Here is a 23,157-nt window from a genome sequence, read left to right as displayed (position 1 = left end):
CTGTAGACATTTTAAAACAGATCTGGTTTAAATATTTACTCGTGAAAAAATGAGTTTGTGAATTGCTGGAGGCAAAGTTGAAAGGATTCTATAATGAACAGGTAAAGAGAGTATTAGAGACCAGAAGAATTGCTATCACCTTTGTGCAAACTTTAAAGGGGGACACAATGGCTTATGTATGTTTTTAGAATGCCAGAAAATTAAATACACAATTATATAGTTATATTTTAATTTACTTAGTTCAGATAAATAAACTGTACAGACCAATCTTATGTATTTGGCCAGCATCTAAACATTAGAAATGAAAGCATGTTTTTAAAATTGTGATTTATGCTCACTTTGTAAACTGAAGACATTTTTCCTCACCTGAAGACTTTTTTTTTCTTCTCATCTGAATGACAGAATATTCTTTGAATTGGGAATTAGAGTGGAATTAGAATTTATCAAATATGTAAATTCTGAAATAGAAGGCAATACAGACTGTCCAAATGTGTTGAAACAGTAACACTGATATGGTTCAATGATTCTTTTTTCTTAGTACCAATTTAGATTTGCAGAGTTCACTCTCCTGTCTGCTCAGGCCGCTGTTGTGCTTTCCCCATGGTTATGCTTAAACTGTTACTGAAACTGCTCAGTAAGCTAAACTGTGAATCTATCTGTGATAGAAAAAGAATTAAAATTACTCCCTTCTTAAGGTTATTTTTAAATCTAATGAGCTCGTTGACCTCAAAACACTTGTGGTGGCACAAGTTAAGGAGAGATGTGGGAATGGTTCAGGTACTGAGCACATTTTCCAAAGATACCATTGCTTTCTTGGAACAGCCATTATGTTTTCAGCTAGTCTGTCTTAGCAAATAAACAAACAAACCCCACCATTAGAAATCATACTTACTGTCTTTCAGTCATAAGATGGTAGACTAAAATTGAAGCAAGAGAATTATTGTGTCAGATATTCTTACAAGTGGTTCCTTTTGTATTCAACTCAAAATGCAGAAAAGCCCTAGAGTCATAAGAATCCTTTAGTTTCTGGACAGGCTTTCTACTAAGCAGAAGAGCCTGTGACATGGAACTTTTTTGAGATGTATTACAAAAATTGTTCCTAGAACTTCCACATCAATGTTCTTTTCTGTATCAATCTAAAATCAATGATGTTCCCCTTTTATGTGAAAATTTAATGTAGAATTTTTCTGTACAAACAGTTAATTTGGAATAAATTGAAAGAGTCAAGGCAATGAAAATTAATACAAGAGAGTATTTTACAGCCAATTGGCCACCAAAAGAACAGACTTTTTATTCTAGTAACCACCCTGTTACATTTATAAAAATACTGATTTTTTACATAATGAAAAATTGCACAGATTGTCCAGCCAAATTCATTCTCCATGATTATTTCTGCTTGTCTTCATAGCATAGATCAAGGAGCATGGGAATCTGGGGGGGACAGGATGGGGGAGGAATATCATTCCATGTGGAGCTTGGGAAACCAGCCTCTACATGTTCCAGGAAATAAACACATTCTTTGCTTCAATGAAGCAGAAATGTTTTGTTGAGTAAGTCGCAGCAGTGGACATATCTGCAGTTTGATTGTAACATCATGTGCATTTGAAATAAACCGGCAATCAGGTCTAAAATTGCTACTTTTTTTCACCATGAACCATATTGACTTCAATTATAAACAATGTCTCAAAGTAGAAAAGAAACAGTTTTTTACTAAGGTGAGAAATAAAAGTAGAGACTGTGGCTTGTTGAGACAGAATACATAAAGAAGTTAATTAAATGTGAAAACATTAAATTTTCATGAGCCATCCATACCTTAACTACTTTAAATTTTGTTCCTTTAGGGAACCCCTATGACATTTTGACCACCTTAACTAAGATTGATCACAAAGCTCCCTTTACAGTTTTCTTGTGTAGATTTTTTATTAGTTATTTTCTGTAGGTTTACAGTATTGTTTTTTCTGGGAACTAAATATAATGGTCTTGGAGCTAAGTGGCACTCTTCAAATTTACAAGGTATGTTATTTCACTAATGAAAAGTACTACAGAAGGAGCAAAATCTGGTGTTACTTCCTTCTTGCTGGTGTTGAAAGTAGATGGTGTAGGAAAAGTAAGATTTCACGTAGATCTACATATTTACATTAACAAGATTAGGATCTGTGACTTTGTAAACTTTCATGTGAGTGTAATGGGTATTGGGGTATGCAAGGACTAAACATCAGAACAGAGATAAAAAGCTAGAAATTTCAGTCCGCAGGGTTATAACTTACATTGTTTTGTAAAGGGGGAGCTGGAAGCTTGCTGGCTACATGTGTATTCCGTAAAATACTTACACTAATGGTAAAACAGAAAAAATCCCACTGTATCAGCTTTGCTGAAACTTTCTATTATTTCATTAAACATAAATACATAAATTTTTAACTTGAGAGTAATTTTTGGATGACATTCAATTCCACATTAGTTCCACTGTTTATATAGTGGATTTTTAATTTATTTGTGTCACTTTCTTCTTTCTGTTTACAGAATTTTGTGATTTTAAAGCTGTCAGACTCCAGATAATGTTTTTCCATCAATTCAGTTTTTCTGTAATTTTATTTGGATTTTTATGCAGTAAACTTTGTATACTAATGCAAAGCAGCCTTTCAAGGAAGACTGCTTATGTGCATGAGGCAAATAGCATCTGAAAGTATATAGCAAGTGAAATTATTCTTAATTATTTGGTTCTGTTCCAACATATATCCCCTTCTTATTTCAGTATTTGTTCTGATTTGAGGTTACCTAACAGCATCTCTCATAGTCCTCTTTGCCATTGTGAACACTGTGATAGAAAGCAGCTGGAATATTGCATAAACCTTTCACAACATTCATAAGCAGTGACAGCTCATTTAAGTACAGATAATAGCATCATTAGCTTATAAATATCAATAGTGTTTTATTACAGAGACATTGCCTTCCCATTATTTCAAAACTGAAATGGAGACTTTTGTAAAAATAAATAAGTCAGTCTGATATTTTCCATATGTGACCTGATGATAGAGTAACTTATCTTCAGGAAGTCTGAAACAAATTCCACAAGGTGTTTAAGAGAGATGAGAATTGCTATTCATGTCTTAAAAAGTTTTATTACTATTTTATTTCTTTCACTCATCATAAAGAGAGTTAAGCTAGGAAACCTAAATGTTTTTAATTCATTGTCCTTGGTAATTGAATTGGTTCTGACCCACTGGGGTTCATGTATACCTTGGAGTAAAACAGCTCCTTTTCTTACTGTTCTGAATTTACTTTATATGTTGGGCTCCACTTCTAAAAAAAGTTGTAAAAAAAGAGAGGGCAGATTTTTCTTTATTTTAATAACAGAGGTATTACCACTAAAATGAGTTTAAATAGTTCTGAAGTGTTACTTAGTGGAGAGGAAATTCAAATACATTGCAGTTTAATCATGTTCTAAAACTTTCCCAACTTTTTCCTTGCATGTACCTCTCATTTCTGTGCCTGTATGTATGGAAGTACTTCATTATGTAGTTTTTAACACTACATATGTATTATGGTTAGTAGACAGAAAGGGTCAGAATTATTTCCCTCATTTCTATCTGATATCCTGTCTATACCTCTTCAAAAACAAACAAACAAACAAAAAACAACACCCAAGCCTAAACAAACCAAAAAACACCACAAATTTTCCACAGAAGAAAATTTAGCTTATGAGTGGAAATGACCTTGCAAGGAGGTGCAACTCCCAAATCTAACAGAATTCCTGTTACGCCGGACACTTTACCAAGGAATCAAAATTTGGAAGCTGAAGCTCTCAGGGTATCCAATCAGTTTAAACTGTTGAATTGCTTGGAGGCCTGCAAGCATATTCTGCCCACTTTGTTGCACTATCTTTAAATGTTTTCTACCATTCAGTTTGTTTTTACAGTGGAAAACTTGTTTTCTCAGAAAGATTTCTAATCACATCTATTACAGCTTAATTCTGCAAAACTGTAGGTTGATTCACTTACTAGCAACATCTGTAGAACGGAAGAACTTAGTATAGTATGTCTGCTCTATTTGAAAGTCTACAGTAACCTCAAATAATGAGTGTTTGAAATTTCTTGATCTTCTTTGATGCTCTTACAATGACAGTAAGCAGGGTCCTTATTTTGTGCCTAGTACCTGAAGTCTAATGTAGATTTCTTTGCACAGTGAAATTTCATTTCATGGAGTGTGTTTCAAGTAGCTCAGTTCAAGCTAGAAACTGAAAGAACTAGGCTAGTAGCAAATGCTTTAGGGGTATCTCAGTATAGGTAACATTAGCCCTGTCAAGTATCTAGAGGTATGCCACGTGTAAATATTCAAATAGACCCAGGTTTCTGGCTCCAAAGCTGCATCACCAGCTATCCTGCTTCAGCGCTACCTAACTGTGCAAACATTTAAAAGCCCAAGGGACCTACAACATTTCATTTGGTCTCCAGGAGTATTCCACAAATTCTAGGTCCAGGAGGCTTGGACACATTGCAGCTTTAGTTTAGGCCAAAAGGCTTGAGTGATCTGCTTTGCTGTGACTGCCCTGGAAGGAAGTACATATGCATAGACTGGACAGGATGCTCTAAACAGGTATATAGCTGGACAATACAGACCGCTTTCTCTATCACAGCTGATCCAAGAGGTAATGGAATTGGAATTTAAGGAGGCACCTCCAAATTTCTCTGCACCCTTCAGTGGTCATCCAAAGAGTTTTTCAATACTGAGCAGTTATGCGCAGAGTTGCCACCGAAGCCATGAGGCTCTATGAGCTAATTGCTCTGTTGCTCGTCTCTGAACAGTCTGCTCTGTGGTGCCTTCCGATGGCAAACTCAGCAGAGCAGGTTGGGATAATGGCTGTGTGTCCTTTTCTTGGTGACTTCTTTGAGTGCAGAATTCTTCCCTTATCTTGTGTACCGACCATGTGTTGCTCCGCGCCGTTACTCGTTGGTTCTTGCATCACCAGTGTGTTCTGTCCCAGGTGTGTTCCCAGCACTGAGGATGCAGCCCAGGTGTTGCCTGCTTGGCACTGCAGGGCCTGGGCCTGTTTGTGATCCTGGTTTCATGACTTCTCAAATTAGCAAGTTGCAATACAGCTCAATAGCTCTAAGATCGCTTGCTGAGATAATTACACTGTTTATAATTTTCACATTCTGACTGCAACCCAGTCATGGTTAAATAATAGAATCTAATTTACTACTCACAGCTTTTCAAAATGAGGGGAAAAGCATATCTGCTCTGTTTCCTGTTTGGATATCCTGATGAAAGTATACCAATAAGAATGTTCTTTTTTTGACTACAAATTGTTCAGACAGTTAAGAATTTGAGTTGTGTTTTTGAAGTAAAGTTCAGGCTATAAATTAGTGAATTTCCATTTAAATTATTATCTGACTAATCAACTCAACTCTATTCCTTACTTCCTGCTTTATGTGTGTAAAGTACAGGAGATTGGGTCAGACTTTCAATTATTCTGCTCTTTAATCTCAAATAGTGGGCAGTCCTCTGTTTTGATTGTTACTACATATTATTAGATGCATTGAAACTGACAGAAAGTCATAAAGGAGGTCTGTTGATAATATTCAATGGAAACTTAAAAAGCTGAATATGACACTGTAGAGGCTTTGCAAAGGTTTAATGCATTGCTTCATGCACTATAATGAGTAATCCTCTACATCAGGGAATGAATCTACACAAAAGCATCACTAGAAGACATTCTTCTGTGTTAACTGGTGTGGGTTTAGTCCCTTTTAATTCAGAAATGTATTGTCCTCATGTCTTTCCATCATTATAATTGTATTTACGCTTCTGAAATGCAAATATTTTCTGCATAAAAAGACGAAATATCCTTGATACACAAATAAATATTTCTGTGGAGTATGCAAGACCAGGGCATGGTTCAGTAATGTAGTTTACAGTAGAAGTACAAAGTCAAACACAATTTGGATTTTAATGCATGTGTATTGGTAGTATTTCTTTCTGGAGGCTTTAGAGAACTTGCTTTGTATCCACCTTTTCTGTGTGTCAATTTCCCAGAAAATTGTTAAACCTTTCCTTTAACTACATATGGTAATTATAATATGTGATTTTTCTTTTGACAAAACATGGTTTGTTAGATTGATTTCACCAAGGTTTCTGTAATTAGGGCTGTGTGATATGGATTGTGACACATTCTTCTGGATCAAAATATAGGTAAAAAGTTCCATACTGAAGGCCTTCTATATATGAAAGAATGCTGTAGCTTGTGCAACAGAGGAAAAATACCAAACTGGAAAAGCCTAGTTCTTTCCTAGTCCTTTCCTGCTGTTACTTTGTACAGGCTTGTGATGTAACACAAGTGGGATGCAGCCATAAGGTTTTCTCTTCCAGAACTGGATGAGCTTGTGTCCCACACTAGTGCTGATTGTCTCTCACAGATACTGCTGCAGTTACAAAGGCTTTCTTGCTCAGTCATCTCCTGTCATTCTACATCACTCTTTTAAGTTCTGACTTAAGAACTGAGTTGGCTTTGTTGATTGAACATCTATCAGAGCACTTGGTGGTTATTATTGAGGATGTGGATCATTTCTTTAATGCCTGCATCACGCTAATCTCTGGATCTGTACAAGAATTTTCCTTCCTGCCAGTTTTGTATTCCTTGGGGAAAACTGTTTTTTTCTTCCTTGCCACAGAAGGGTAGATTTCTGAGACCAGGGAATTTGCCTCCCATTGCTTTTAACAATTATGTATTTAAGCATGGCGAATGTTGCCCGTGGCCCATAGGTGTGACAGTTGTCATTTTTGTCTGCTAAAAATAATTTCAGAACTGTAAATTTAAGTGTTATTGTAAACTTTTAAAGATACATGATAAGAATAGAATTGTGGGTTTTTTCAGTTTGCTTTCCTAGGTGAACACAGTGTATCTATATTGTTGTCATTTATCCCTTTTTAACCCTTTTGACCACAATGACTATTTTCTGTCTGTGCTGACAGAGTAACAGAGATCTTAGACAAAGAATTTTCAGATTTTACAAAAACAAATTAATGAATAGTGAAGAGAGACCCACATTAATGCACTTACTGAGATAAGGTTGTGGCATAAACTCCTGCCACATTTGTTGGTGGCAGAAAATGTACAGAAAAGAAAATAATGGAAAACAAATTATAATTTCTGAACCTCTTGAAACTGTTCATTTATGATGACTGGGGGAAAGAACAGAAAGTTTTTAATACTAAAGTTTGAAACTTTAAGAAAACCATCTATCTAGTATAAAATCTAGATTAGTATTAGCAGTCCCTACTTAGTAAGGTGTTAGCAATATACAAAATTATTTCAGAGTGAGCAAGTATAATGTAAATGGCTCCAAAATACAGATGGAAGTCGTAGAACAAATTAGGAATAGAAATGTCTTTTTTAAAAATTACTTGTTCATAATCTCTGGAAATGTAATATGAAAAATATATATGGTCATAATCCAGTAAAACTTAAAGTAGATGAAGTTGATGTGAAGTTTGACCAAGCTGAATTTCTCAGAGTGGCCTTGACTGTCTAGTTTCAGCAGGAGAATTGCACTAATTATATGTAATCCATTTTTATCTACCAAGACATGTATTAATGTATTTTGGAGAGAGCACAGTATTCCACAGTGTTCTTTGAAAATACATTCCTTGTTTCATGCTAGAATATGATGGAAAGTGTATATCTTAAAATGAAAGTAGAAATGTCAACATGTGGCTTTTTAAATAAATTGAATCAAATTTCATTTATTTAATGAATTCACATCACAAGCTCATGCAGCTGATAATAGGAGTTCACACAAGCAGTACCCATCTGGCGTTCAGAAGGTTTTATCTGATCAGTTCATGGCAACACATAAGGGCATATTTTGTATCTTTGTTCTAACTCACAGCTGGCAATTCTATCTGCTAATCCCAGTGAAAGCTGCAGCTGGAAATGCAAAATTACTTTTGAACTTGCACATCCTTTCCCAGAGATGTCTGAAGTCTTGGAGATGTGTTTCTTTTATGGTTCCTGTTAAATTAGGGAATTGTTGCATTAAGAGTGAAGTCAAGCAATGAATTCTTGAATACCCATTGTAAGACCATGTTTTGTATAAATAAAGAAAGCTAAGTATGACCAAAAATACTTAATTTTGCATGCTTTCATGTAATAAAAGCTCACTGTAGAGCTCACTTCTTTATTACATTTTAAAAATCCTTATTACAGAATGATGGAGTAATCACTATTAACTTCTAGCTTTTTCATCTAAAATATGAACAAGATGTTTGCAAGCATATTTAGTTTTGTTTCTTGACACTGCTAAGTACAGTTAGAACATTAAATTCTCAACTGCAGACTGAGAATTTCAATGTGTTTTTTCAAAGCAGCTTACCATACTTCAGTTTCTAGTAGTAACTTGTGCAACCTTTCATCTTATGAGTCAATCCTATAATTAGTATCCTTCTTTGCCAGAGGCATACTGCATGTTTGTTTTAGGTACAGAAAGTCTGCAAGAAATTTAACTTAATCATTACTTTTTAATGTAAGAGCTGGTTAGCTCAATTACACTAGATTAAAGTGAGCTTGAAATTCCTGAGTTACAGAGAAGGGGCTAATCTGTGACCTGTAGTGAATAAGTACTATTTCCTATGTTTTTTTTCTTATGTGCACTTACTAATGTGGGTAGTCCTTCAGCCCAGGCTTGCAGTAGCTATAAGCAATTACCTATTTTCTGTATGGAGTGTATTTGCAAGGTCCTTATTTAACTTGGCCATTAGGTTATTCAAAATTATTACAAGATTGCATGCATTGCAGTAAAGTTGCAAAACATTTATTTCAGTTAACTTTTACTTTATTGTTTTTAGGGGCAATCTGAAAAAAAAGTAGCTGTTACAGCTTTTCAGTATTGTTTAGACAATTTCTAATTACAGAAGCGTTAGACTGTTTAAAATATATTAATTTAATAACATGCTTTTAAACTGCATTCAGACTGAAAATACTGTTTCAAATTTATCTCTCATAATCACAAAGGGAATGTTTGCATTAGCACAACTTCAGAAGCACTGAGTTTTGGTACCTCTGGTATAAATCCATGCTGACTGCTGTGACTTTGGGTACAGAGTCTAAGCTGTGACTGGCATGTGAATATAAAATACTACTAAACAAGTGTACAGTAGTGTGTTGGAGCTTTTATTCTACTTGGTGCTGGTAGGTACTATTTGACTCGATGATCTTGAAGGTCCTTCTCAACTTCTAAGGATTCAATGATTCTAAGTTGCTCAGCTACAAAATTCTTTGGCTGTGTTACACTTACATTTCTTGTTTTTAAGAAAATACAGAAGAAAACATGGAATCCATCTAGGCTCAAACTTTCCATACTGCCAACTCTCTATTGAGAAAATCATTGTCAAGCAAAAGAACACTGAAATACCACACCAGAGGACTGGAATTGCCTGGAGGACTGGAATGTATTGGAAATAGGAAAAAATGCAATAGCCTTATAACAAGAGTTGGGTGCTGAGGACTTTAGCAATAATGACTCATTATAAACCTCATATAAATACACCTCATGAGCTTGGAGCAGCCTTATAGAAGGGCATAATGCTCCTACAGATCACTTGGATCCTTCAAATTATTGTCCTCTACTTTGCTCACCTTTAATTTTTTGGGTGATAGACCTCACACATTCTCACTCTTACTGGTTCACTTGTGCTAAAGCAGTGTACTGCCAAACTCCTCTTTTACAGAGATCATAAAATAATCTCACTTGTTATTTTGGGCAGTGACATGTGCCTTTGAGGTATAGTCCGTGACTATTTCCTAAAAGCATGAGCTCTTTGTCAGAGCTTTTCTTACTAAAGGGTTGTGTCCACCAGTTTTAGTAAAGTTTCATTTCATCAGTGGTATGATTCTATGTGCATATTACTGAATGTGATTTGTAGTTGCCCTGTCTGCATGTGGAAATTTAACATAAAATTAGTGCACCCTAATTTGGGCATCTAAAAGTTAATGCTTGGCACTGAAGCTGCCAGCCCAAGCTCCCAATTAGGTACCTCAAGAGCTCAGGCAAGCCAGATAAGGTAAGCTTCAGTGACTAACACTAAGCAGTCTTTCAAGCCTTTTCAGAATAAGTGCTTCTCAGGAGATTCTGTTCCTGGCTTTGTTTAGAGAGAGAGCCTAAGGTGACTAGCTGGGTCTGGCTTTGTCTTCAGACTTCTATAGTTATGAATTTCATCTAAATGCCAATATCAGATTAGATGAGAACTGCAGTTCAATAGTCAATAATTGTGTTTGACTCCCTAAAACCTGATCTTACTATTTTTTCTGTTTAATTAATTTTAAAGAGGAAAATTACTTTTTAGTGTAATTTTTTCACTCCTGCTATATAAGTAAAAATGCAAATAAAAAATTTAGAAAAATATTTTTTTTTACTTTTGATAAAATGTCTCTTACAAACCAAAGCCCACATTCTAAGAGAACTTGCTAAAGTTAGAATATGCCAGAATTGAGGCCTGCAACCATGAGATTCCCTCACATATAGTTACTCTAATACAGGTTGTATTTACATAGTTGCATATTATTTCCCACTAGGCCTTTGTTCATTTAAAGCACAGGATAGGCAAAACCTAAAATTCCGTAAGTCTCACTTTATTTCCTACACACTCTTTTATATTCTTGCAGAATGTGAGATATTAAGTAATGCTGGACTTTTCTGGTGTTCTGCTACTGTAAAGTTGTTGCAGATTTTGCAGTTGTGACTGACTTTTATCTTTACAATGGAAGAGGTATAAAAATGTTTAATATCTGTTAACAAACTGAAACAGAGGAAGTCAAAGGCCCTCAAAACCCTTCACTGATTCTTGACAAAACTAGACTAGGATGCCACGTTCTTGACTGTGAGTATGTACAATGACGACATCTCTGAGCTGGTGATCTGAAGTTCACTCTATACTCAATGTAGAGATCAAGGGTGGTGTTTAAAACAAATCAGACTAATTACACCCTAAAAGAGCCTTTCTCGTACCCACACACTCCTCCAGCCCTCCCCATCCCCTGTAGAGAAAATTCAGGTGATTCCCTGCAAACCAGATCTTTGCTTTGGTCAGATGAATCTCACTTGCAGAGCTTGACTTTTCAAAGATAACCTTTCAGAATGTCTTCTGTATTCTATGGCTACTTCCTACTGACTTCTGTTAAGGAGGGAAGATATTATGTTTCAGATTAAGTAATGTAATAAAGCAAGGATCTGGTACGTAGCAGCTTTTTGTTCTGTATAACTTGACTTTATCCCCACAGCTTTAAGTGGTGAATTAATAACTGCTTTCTGATGTGAAAGCTACAGCTTTTTCATTTGTAATACAGTTTGCATGTGCATGCGCAGTGATGCACTGTAGGTAATTTCTTTGCAGTAAATAACACCATTTATGATTTCTGCAGTAATACAACAAGCTGGGGATGCATGGCCAACTTCTAAAGGTGTTAACCTCTATGTTACAAGAATTCTGAAAATTTATATTTAATTCCATGTATTTCGTGTTACTTAGCCCCCTAAAAAAAGTGGGTTTAAAAGATCTTGGAATTGCAAAGTTAAAAACTTGAAAAATACTAGTAGCATTGGTTATGCAACTCTTAACCTTAATTCAGAATTGTAACTCAGCTCAGCAGAGTGTATTATGAAACTGTCTTAATTACATAAACATACTTTTTGTTTTCCCTAGTGCAGACTTATTTCTCTCCCCAACATGTGCCTTGTGTGGAGAATTTAAGGTAACTTAGTGATATTTAAACATAATTGTAAACAGGAAAAATATACGTGCTGAGCAAGCCTAAGTCTAGTTTATTTAATTTTGTTCCAGTCTACATATCCCGTGACTGTCGGCTCTGCAAAGAGGGGCCCTTACTCCTTCTGCCAAAGCTTTATAACTGGGCAAATTCAACTGGAGAGGAGAAATAAGATTTTACCTAGCTCAGCTTCTAGCCTAGTGGCTAAAACAATCTCCATGAAGGTGGTAGGAGAGTCTTCATTTCATACATTTTGGCAAAGAGCTCTTAAGCTTTCTCAGCAGGCAGAAACTCCATTACCTCCTCTTTCAAAAGTTGCATCTGAAAGGCATTATAAAGCCATGCTTCTGATTTGTCTCTTAATTTAATTTTAAAATAAGATCATAGATTCTTTTTCCCCATAGAGTTTTAAGAGAAGTGGAGGCTCCTCTCTGCCTCTGAGTAATTTATGGGAAGAGCAAAGTACATTATCCTTCTCTAGGTTTCTGTATCTATAGGCTGAGCATGATGACATAAGGAACTGTGTTACTCATATGACAGATATTTCAGATTCTCTTCTGTATTTAACCTTTTCTTCACACTGTATAGGAAGTATGTGACCTAATAGAGGCCTTTAGCTTCCCAGATAGATTTGTATTTTAAAATAACAGATTTTACAGCTTAATTTTTGCATACTTAGGCCTTGTCCCTTTGTCACTTTTCAAAATGGATACCAAAATACAATGGCATCAATATTTTATGTGTATTGATTTTTAGATTACCCTGAATTATCTGCAATCTGAAAGTTGTGAGTCTTCTGTATTTTATTTCTCATATATTCTCTCAATTTGTAAATAACCTTTTTAAATTTTAATGTAATAAATAGTCCAGTGTTGAACATGCTTGCACACACATATGTATTTCCAGATCTCTTTTGAGTACTGATTTTTTGTTGATCACATCTAATAACTAGGCTCTTTCTGCATGGGATTTCTAATACTTGGAAGAATTTCCTTAGCATTTCTATTTTTCATATTTAGTAACAAAAAATATTAGTACATTATAGAGAGTTTGAAGAGTGAAGATGTTTCTAACTGTCAAGATTTCATTTTCCTTTCTCAGTTATTTCAGATTTTAATTTTAGGTCAGGAGGCAACAATGGAAAGGCACTAAAACTTTATTGAATTTTCTGGTAGCTGCTGAAACATCTAGCTCTCTGGACAAGATAAGTTATTTGGCCAATTCAAGAAGCTGCTTTTTGACCAAAATACGGAAATTATTCCTGCACCGAATTTCATATTCAATTCAATATTTTTCTTAATGTATCACCTATTCATATATTTGTTTTTTAATATAAAATCACTATTTTCTAAAGCTTTAGAAACTTTATGAATTAATTGTATCACAGTATACTCTGTTATTCTGCTGACAGAACAGCTTGCAAACAGAAGTGATGTAGCTTGAGTACTGTTACCTTTACAAAGCATTTTTAAAGCAAGGACAAAAGCCATAGTTCTTGAAAGTGTATTGCATAGACATGTGCAATATATATTGCATAGTGATGCTCATGTAAATTTGTGTCTACAAACTTAGGGCACAGGCTTGCAATCATTATGAAATCTTTTGCTTTACTCACTGGGTGTTACCACAGCTGAACCAGGATGAGGGGAATATTTGGGATAGAAAGTAAAGTGTTAGAAATTACTTCTTGTGGAATCAGAGAGGGACAAAAACTCTTTTATGACTGATTTACATGTAATTTTTTGCTTTACTGGGATTTCTACAAATAACTACATAGAAGATAGATATGGAAGAGCCTGTTATGTTCCCTGCCTAGGGGCAGGCTTAGCTGCTCTACCAGCCCTCAGTCATGGTCACAGGACAGAGCTTTCCACACTAGCATTTCAATCTACTGAAAACCAATCTATGCACCAATCCAACCTTGTTACACAGCAGCTTTAAGAGCTTGTTTGAACCTTTTGTCACAGATCTGTAACCTGTATGCATGGGATTCACAATCTTCAATTACACTTTTGATTAATGAAAGTGGGTTATTCTTTATTGGCTAAAGAGACAACCTTCAGACATGCTTACTCTTCTGTTTACATGCGTGCCATTGTCATTTAACTGTGAATATACAGGTAGATTCTGAAGGGCTCATGGTCCCCATCTCCTCCCTTAGCAAACGGGTGATGGCAGTAGTTGCTCCCATGAACATGGTTTGCTTTTCAGCAATGCAAACTCCACCTCTGCTTATGTGGGCAGTGTCCTGTCTAAGTGTTTTGGGACTGAGAGCAACAGAGTGTATACAGAGACTGAATAGAGCAGAAACTGTCATAAACAGACCAAACTGACTCAAATTCTGCACAGGGATGTTTTTGTTTTCTAACTGGATAGTCCTAAAGATTAAATAGGACTGCATATACAGAATACCAAGTACAAAAATACAAAAAGATACTTCATGCTTTCATTTTCTGTTGAAAAGATGAAACGGCTTTCATAGCCTGTGTGGGATGGATAAATTCTAGAGTTGGATTTGAACAAGAGAACAGCCTAAAATAGTGTGTTCTGTTTCACAGAACATATATTGCGAAGAATGTGGTTAAAAGTACAAGTTAGAGGTGATGTAAGAAAATAGATTTTCTGCTGTATCTAGCAATCTCATATGTTCTGACATAAGCTTTATGGGACATTTTTTTAACACGTGAAAACACCTAAAAAAGAAGTTAAATTTTCAAGAAAATAGGTGTTGCCCACCCTCAACTCTCAGCGATGTAAAGTTGGCTTCTAGAAGCAAAAGTCAGAAAGGAAATTGTTGACACCACCACAGTCATCAACAGCAAGACAGACTTGGTGCCATCAGATCACACTGGGTGTTTCCAGGTTATGGAGGAGAGATCTGTCTTTTCTTATTAATAACCAGTTATGTTGGAGGGTAGAATGTGTAGTTCAGTGGTGACAGGATTTCATCCCACTTCCTCTGAGTATTTTTTTGCTTACTCTTGGGTGTTTTCAGGTTATTTGAGGGTAGCAGTGGTCTGAGCTGTTACTCTCATGGGCTTTTATATTCACATGACTAGACAATTCTTGAAGTTGGAAGTTTTGTGTATGAAACAATGTTACTTTTGTGCCTGTACAGTGGCTCGATTTAGATCACCGTGGTAATACCAAGATTTCACATCTCTGAATTGCTACAAGAAAAATGTATAGCAGAGGGTGACTATGCCTTACAGACATTGTGGTGTGTATCCAGTACTGTGGAGTTCACATATATTTTAAATTCACATACACAGTGCAATTGTTCTACTATTTTAAACATAAAAGGCTGTCAGCAGCTGGAGTTCGTGAAAATACACAGTGCAAGAGAAATGGTCTTGGAAATGAATAAATCAAATTTCAAAGATTTTAATTTATAAGCATATTTCTCAGAATTTCCAAACAATGGATAAATACTTGAATAGTCATTTTCTCCCCTAGGGCTTTTTGGTACATTTATTAAAAAAATAACAAACCCAGCAAAATAAAACAAACTAAAAGAACAAAATTATAGTCAGCACTTGGAGCACATTTGAAAAATGTGGTTTGACATGATGAACTTTTGGGTGTAGGCCATGCATGCAAAAGGCTGTCTTTTTACAGATGTTGGGAGACTTTGTCCCCAGTGTTTACCACAGTCTCCAACAGTAATGTTTAATAAAGTTTCTTACCTCCTACTTGAAAGATCAGGAGAAGGGAGCCAATCTGCTGCTTTGTAAAGACTCAAAGATATATTCAGAGAAACTTGCTTTCCATTTATGTTGATGCTCAGTAGTATATAAAATATACATATTTAATCTATATATACAGATCATGTACATGTAGTATCTGAATTGTCTATATAATATATAAGGATATAGAATACATCCTTTTGCTTATTTGGGAATAGGTAAACATACTGCCTTCTTACTTTTACATGAATATAAACATCTTTACTTCTTCTTCTTTTTTTTTTTTTTTTTTTTTTTTTTTTTTTTTTTTTTTTTTAAACGGAGGAATTTCAAAGTGAGCCACATGGCCTTACATTGGCTTGCCTTTTCCATGGATCAAGGGCACACACACAGATAGCCACTGCAGTGCAGCTGACAGGCAGCAACTTGTAAAATTACATAACTTGACGGTATGTCTGAGCCCTTAATTCTTGTCAAATTAAGGTTGATACCACTGAGTTGGGCCATTCAACGTAAAGGTCATGGGAAAACAGTTTTTGTAATAGGCAAATATTCTTTTTCCTGTTGACCCGGAATACCCATATTCCAGGAATAAAAACATTTTAACCTTTGCATCTTACTTCCTATCCTGATAGTAACAGATGGCAATCTGTACAATGTTACCATGTTACTGCTTTTAAGCACAGTTTGGATTAGCTTTGTTATTTTGAGTAAACTCTCTTCTTGTTAGCATTGACTTGACATGTTAAGAAAGAAACCCAAACATAATATTCTACATTTTATTCTCCTCAGCTTTACTAGTTAGTATATGTTTCCTGTATCCATGGAAGAAACATACAGTGTTTTTCACATGGTTGATCTACCACAAAAAGCTTTCTTTTAGGTTTGCTGATTCCAGTAGCAACTGTAATTAATCATGGTTCTGAAAAAGAAAAAAGTTGGAGAAAATAAACATAAAATCAGTGGCAAAGGAAGTATTTTTTACATTTTGCCCTGTCTCTTGTTGTTTGGTATAACAGGCAGAAAATTCAGCTATTCTGTTTATTGGCAGAAATTTTAGTGATACAGCTGGGATTCATGTGTTCCATATTAGAGTTACTGCTGTTGAACTGTCTTGGATTCACAGAAACTTTACTTTCTTTTAAGGACCACACCTCTGCATATACTGCCATTATAATGTAATATTGGTAAATTAAGGAAAGAATGTGTATTTAGGTTTACTGCTAAAATTATGCAGGAGACACTTTGGTATTTGGGTAATTCTCCTTCAACATCAGCACATTTTCAGAATATGTTAGAACTAAGTCTTAAAAAAGGAAATCAATTTCTTGAATAAAATATGGATAATATGCACATGCTTTCCACAATCAGAAAACAGTGTACACCTCCTCCCTCCTTTCTGAATATATCCCATCCAGTTCACAAAGTGTTTAATTGCATATTTAAATTTAATCATGTAATCATCTAATAGATGTAAGTACAAGTTTAAATTTAAAATGCAACTCCTTGCTTTACTGAAGTGGGACCATTAATTCTGTGAAAAGAGTTTATGAAAATGAATACATGTCTGAGTAACACTGAAAGCAGAGTTCAGCAATGCCCAACGGGCCACTTCTACAATAGCAATCCGCTTCTAAAATGTTGGTCTCTGCAGGGAAGATCTCTATCATTATAATTAGAGCTAGACTACAATGTACTGCTCAGAGTAGCTATTCCAAGAAGTTCTTTGAAGGTGAAGATGAGTGGTAGGCATTCTCAGGAATAGAAAATTGCTTTCTCAAGTGAAAAAAAAATCAACAAAATAAATCCTAAATAGCTAGGTGGCTAAAAAAAAAATTAAGTTTTGCCATCCCTATTTAAAATGAAATCACTGTATTTCCAGTTTGAATATTGCTGATGGACCTTAAAGAAATATATAATTTATATTTTCCTAGAATACATAATATGTAACCATACTTGAAAATAGATGTATTTTGTAAGCAAATGAATAGAGACAAAAATATAGAAGCTTCATCTCCTGTGGTCTTTGTCTTTTTTCCCTTCAAAATTGATAATTTTTTTTCTGCAAATTGTGAAGAACTGTTTAGTGCTCTTAAGTACATTAATACAAATAGATGTATTGATATAAAAAATATTTGAAGATGTTCAGATCAGTTTTTTTATTGTCTGTTTTTTAAATACTTGTCCAGTCTATCTTTAACCTTCTAAACACTAGATCCGGCAGTTAACTAAAATTGAAAACCGTATACCAAAGCACAGTCGGATCTTCACACTAAAGCCAGCACACCTTGCTATATAGAAAGGATTTTATATATATTTACTGCTTCTCACAGATATCCTGGAACTTCATGCAGAAATTTCTTCAGTCTGCTAAAACTATAAACTTAAAATTACAGCTGCAAGAATCCTAGAAACTGAATGAAAAGTTTTTTTCTGTGGGAGATTGAGGTGCTCCTGCCAAGAGCATTCAAGTTATGACAAAATAATTATGACACTTATTGCATTTTCTTTAAAAATGACATTGGAGATTTGGAAAAGAGGCCATAGAACTTAGCTATGACTGAGAAATAAGCATGGCTCTGTCCTCTCTGCACATTCCCTCCAAGGATTTCTACAAACTGATGAGGTTCCCCTGAGCCTTCTTGAGCTTGAGCCATCCCAGCTCTCTCAAACTTTGATCAAAGGAGAGAGAATCTCCAGTTCCTCAGTCATTTTTGTGGCTTCTCTGTTGTACTTTCTCCAGTTGCTCCACTCTACAATTTGGCAAGTTGAAAGCATGTAAAAAAGATCTGCTATGAATTTGCTCTTCAGATTTTGATGTGACAGTGGAACATAATAGTACAAATTGAATGTAAATGGAAAAATTTAAGCAAATGTAAATGCAGTAACACTTGTTTCTCTTCATGCTGAAATCAGGAAATGAACAACGAAACTTTCTTTCTTCTGTATAATGGCCATGATCTGATCTCTCCACCTTTTTATATTACCCTATTTACTAGCAACTACATGATACTATAAGCTGCAAAAACTGTTTTTATTTAATACATTTAGTGGGTTATTTCTTTAATTTTCTGGATTCTTTATTTCATAGAATAGAGTGTTTTCTTTGGCATTAAGTGGTCTAAAGTCTTAGAATTAAGCCAATTTTTCAAAATTCCTAGGTTTTGTAAATCCCCATAGGTATTATAACAAAGCAATATGGTATCACAACCTCTTTGGTTGATGTTTGATGTGTGTAGAGGAAATACCACAACTATTGCAGAAAATTATTCCTGAGTAATACAATTCCACTAGCTAGGCTAGGAGGTTCTCTTCTGACATTATGAAATTGCAGTAATGATATTGCACAATTGTATTTATGTACAATTTGATTAGAGGTTTTAATATACTCTGGCAGACATTTATCTCAAAATTTAAACTTATGACTGCATGGACTATTTCTTAGGTGATTATAGTCTTTAGGTTTTAACCAAATATCTTCTGGGATAAATAGGCACAGTAATTTATTTTTGAAAGTTAGTAAAATATGGTTTGTCGTTTCTTAAAATTTTGCTGTCATAGAAGTACTCTATGTTTTATTCATTTTTTCTTATTGAATTTAGGAAGACTTCACAGTAGATTGAAGTAGATGGGCTGTCAAAATTCATAGGTTGCTTAAAAAACAATTTAATTTTAAAGTGCATAATTTAAGACAGTTTCAACAGTTGTAGTTAAAATTTTCATTCTTTAGAAGTATTTTTCACTTTCCACTTAAAGATAAAAACATTTGTAGCTGGAAACGTTGCTTAAGTCTTCACTAATTTGGGTATAAAGTTCATCTGTTGAATGTTGACTAGAGGTATTATCTAGTATTAAAAAAAAAAAAAAATCACTGAAGAAAAAGAGTTTGCAGAGTTGAAATTCTGGGTTTGATCTTGGAAATGACCATGGTATCATAACATATGCAACAAAGCTGGATGATAATTTTGACAGCATTTGAACTTCTGTGGGTGTCTCGGTGCCCAAAAGTTTCCTTAAGGGAAGTTCATGTATTTGTGCCTCCCTCTAGTGGATCACTCTCTCAACTCTGCACTAGGAAATGTTCTCCATATTAAATTCATGTGGCATTCAACATTCAAATGTCTTTGTTTTCATGGTGAGGATCTGATTCCATTCTCATGGACAGTCTAAATGTGTTTGTGTGCATCTTCGCTCATTATGGCACATTTTGCAATCTTTTCTAAGATTCCTTTTCATACTGAAGGTGCCGATGATCATATCTATCTATATGTACAACTAATGTTGCACAAATAAATACATTTTCCTTTTTTCAAAAACCATTGTCTTTTTTTCCTGTGCTGCACACCTCTTTTTCCCAGACTTTCATTTACATTATTATTTTCTGGAAATGTCTGCAGTTTGCCTTAACTATTATTTAATTATATTTCAGGTACTACCAAGGTGAATCTTGTGAAGATCCCTTCAACTGCTTCCAGCCCTCGAGACACTGCCCTGGCAGCTGTTATCTGCAGTGCACTTGCAACAGTGCTCTTGGCTCTTCTCATCCTTTGTGTTATCTATTGCAAGAGGCAGTTCATGGAGAAGAAACCAAGCTGTGAGTTTCAAATTTTTCCTGTTTCTTGGTGATAAAGAAATTACATGTCTACATCTTTTAAGGAAGTTGAGCATTGAGATGGTCAATGTAGCAGAGCCCAGGACTCCATCCAAGTTTGCCAGCTCAGTGTGGGAGTTTCAGCTGCTATTGAGAAAATGCTGTGTAAATGCCCAGAAATACTCCAATTGCATCAATCCCATGCTATACTCTGCTAGATGCTGCACATATACATTTGGACTATTCATGACGGGACATTAAAGAGTTGCAATGTCAATGTGGAAATACCAGTTTGGTATTTCAGTGCATCAAATGCTATTGTGAAATACAGATTAGGTCATCCAGATAATGAATATGGCCAGTGTAGATGAGAGATTTATCCTTAACAGTTTTGGTTTTATGGGCCTATTCAAGATGAATTAAATGCCTGAGACAGATTTGTAAATTTATTTTAAATCCTTAACAGCTCATCAATGTAATTTGTTTATAATAAACATTTTTCTGCCTCTTAATTTAAATTAAGAAAGAAGAAAGTGAAAAGCACTCCTAATTCCCATTATAAAACTTTTATTAAAATATGTTTATAGCATCTAATGAACCCTGGATGCCAAACAAGAACACTCTCTAGGATGAATTGACGTTACTGCTGCTCTCAGCACAAGCAGAAATTTACAGAAGTTTACAGAGGCATTGTAAGAATTGTTCCTAACCTAGAATTTGCTTTAGACATGAGTTTTGAGAAATTCTGACACAGTGAATTCAGGCTTCATTTAGTGAAGTGCAGTAACTTGTTTCCCTTGGCCTACAATTATAGAGATTAAAGGTAGTCTACTGTTAATATAAAGCTCTTTAAGATAATATAAACAAAATCCCAGTGGCTGAAAGCTGACTCTGGAAAATTTCAGATGGGAATCACTGAGAATCATTAACCACTGCAAAAATGTAACAGTGAATAAGATATACTCTCAAATCATCAAAATGCGAGCAGATGTCTTCCTAGAAGAGGCTGTAGTTGAACCAGCTGTTCTAGGCTTTGTTGCAAAATCCATAGTTTACATTATTGGAAGCCACATGGTCACTATGGATCTTTCAACTGAAAAATGTATGAACATACTTTATAGCATGAAAATTACACATTTTGTAAAGATAGAGAGCTCTGAGCAGGAAAAAGGGTAACACTTACTGACATAGATTTCTATTCACTTTATTCCAAGGGTCTCTGAGATCACAAGACATTCACTACAACGGCTCTGAATTATCATGTTTTGATAGACCACGGCTAAGTGAATATGACCACAGAACATGTTGCCAGTGCCAAAGAAGTGCATCACAGACATGTGGTATGTTATGTCTACTGAAAGGTGACTTTATTTTATCTAACACTTGAGTTGTGACAATTCAACTCCAGAGCTAACACTGTCAAACTATCCTTTGTCCTAGGCTAATTTCTTAATAAGCAGAAAGGATTTTTAAGTAGCTATTGGGGCTTTTTGTTTCTTCCTGTATTCATGTCAGTAACTTCACTTGAAAAAAAAAATTAAAATGTCTATCTCATTTATTTCTGATAAAAATAGCACTGCATATGGCTTTGAGACTTAAATTAGTGTGAAGGATGTAACAGAGAGTATCTAAGAATGTGGTATGAATGCTAAAGGACATTAACAACCTGGACAATTCAAATCATTGCCATTTTTTGAAGCCATATCAGAACAAATGCAGTTATGACATTAAGAAACAATAATAAAAAGAAATAATAAGGCAATAAGAAATAATAATAATAATAATTAAGAAATACACAGTTTAACACAAAAGCATTGGTTTAAATATCATCCTGATAGCTTTACTCAGAATGCTTCCACTTACGTGTATTCAACTGAGAAGAAAATTAATTTTAAAAATAGGTACTCGTGACTGGCGTCTATGTTACTACTAGAGGAAAGACCTGGCTTTTATAAAAATTTCAATTTTAAAGGAATAAAGATGTTTTTAAAAATGTTTTTACAGCCAAGAAATCTCTTGCTGTAAAAACATTTCCTCAATCCATGTATTATAATGTAACTGGCAAAATAATACTCAAATTTGAAAAAATCAGAGACTAAGTTTATACAGAGCTTTGATAGTTTTAACACTACTAAAATTAATTTTCATTCCTTAGGACCAGTTCACTTGATTCCCTCACTGTGCTGTGATGAAACCTGTAGCATGGAGCACAGCAGTCACAGTTGTGCTTTCCACTCACAGACCACGCTCAATGAAAGGTAACTTAGTCTTGCAAATGTGTATTAAACATGAAGTATTTTTTATGCAGTCAAATTAATATTTATACAGAGACAACAGCTGCTTGAAGTGGAATGAGGGATTTTGATGAGCTGTACCCATATCATCCCATGTTGTGCAAGAATAGGTTTATGGTGAAAAAATTAAGTATTACTTAGTAAATACTGACTTGATCCATGGGTTTCTCTGAAGAAGTGGCTTTCTCACAAGCAGATAATGTTCCTTCTACTCTGTGGTACCTTATAGGCTTTGGCCACCCCCTCTTCTGCTAATGGTTAGCAAGTAGCTGCATAAACCCATTAATCTGGGGGGATTGAGGGGCAGTTCACAAGTGGCATGAAGATTTTTTTTTTTTTGAGAAACTCTTAAGGACTGCAAGATTTGAAATATCTATTATTTCTGAATTTCTAGCAGGTTTTAACTTTTATTTTCTCCCAGTCAGCTGAGTATAAGTATAGTAGTAGTTATTTTTACAGCAGGGCCACGAGCTAAATATATAAAGTTTATGGTGTCCTTCAGAGTTTCCTGGTTACAGATTTTAATACAGGATGTATTTATTTCTTTTAGCTAGAATGATTTTCCATATAAGGTTTAAATTGGTCTTCAGCTGTTTTGTTCTTATGGCCACATGTTACTAAAAATGTAGAGGCAGCTTCTTCATAAGTATTGTTTGTGCAAGGTGACTTAGCGACCTAAGTACAAATATCTAAATTTTCTATAACAACTTGTTTAAATACCAACAAGCTTGAGTCATCCTTGTATACCACTGAGGCTGACAAATTGAGAGTTGTGTACTTTTTGAGGAATCTTTTGGTTAAGGCTTTAAAAATAACTGTAATATCCAT

The 23,157-nt window shown here is 34.9% G+C and overlaps 1 protein-coding gene across 4 annotated transcripts in view; it reads left to right on the top strand.

Annotated features, from left to right (window-relative positions):
- The window catches only part of TNFRSF19 (TNF receptor superfamily member 19), a 56,289-nt gene that overhangs the window by 26,923 nt on the left and 6,209 nt on the right, over nt 1-23,157 (top strand). For all 4 annotated transcript variants that reach the window (XM_030275259.4, XM_030275276.4, XM_072930742.1 and 1 more), the window contains 3 exons: nt 19,874-20,038; nt 21,250-21,375; nt 22,191-22,293. In XM_030275259.4, coding sequence (XP_030131119.4) covers nt 19,874-20,038; nt 21,250-21,375; nt 22,191-22,293 — 394 coding nt within the window. The remainder of the gene's footprint in view (nt 1-19,873; nt 20,039-21,249; nt 21,376-22,190; nt 22,294-23,157) is intronic.

The sequence above is a fragment of the Taeniopygia guttata genome, chromosome 1, assembly GCF_048771995.1.
Source record: "Taeniopygia guttata chromosome 1, bTaeGut7.mat, whole genome shotgun sequence".
NCBI classification, from domain to species: domain Eukaryota; kingdom Metazoa; phylum Chordata; class Aves; order Passeriformes; family Estrildidae; genus Taeniopygia; species Taeniopygia guttata.
The sequence above is the reverse complement of the archived record's forward strand: the minus strand, read 5'-3'. Positions and strand labels throughout refer to the sequence as shown.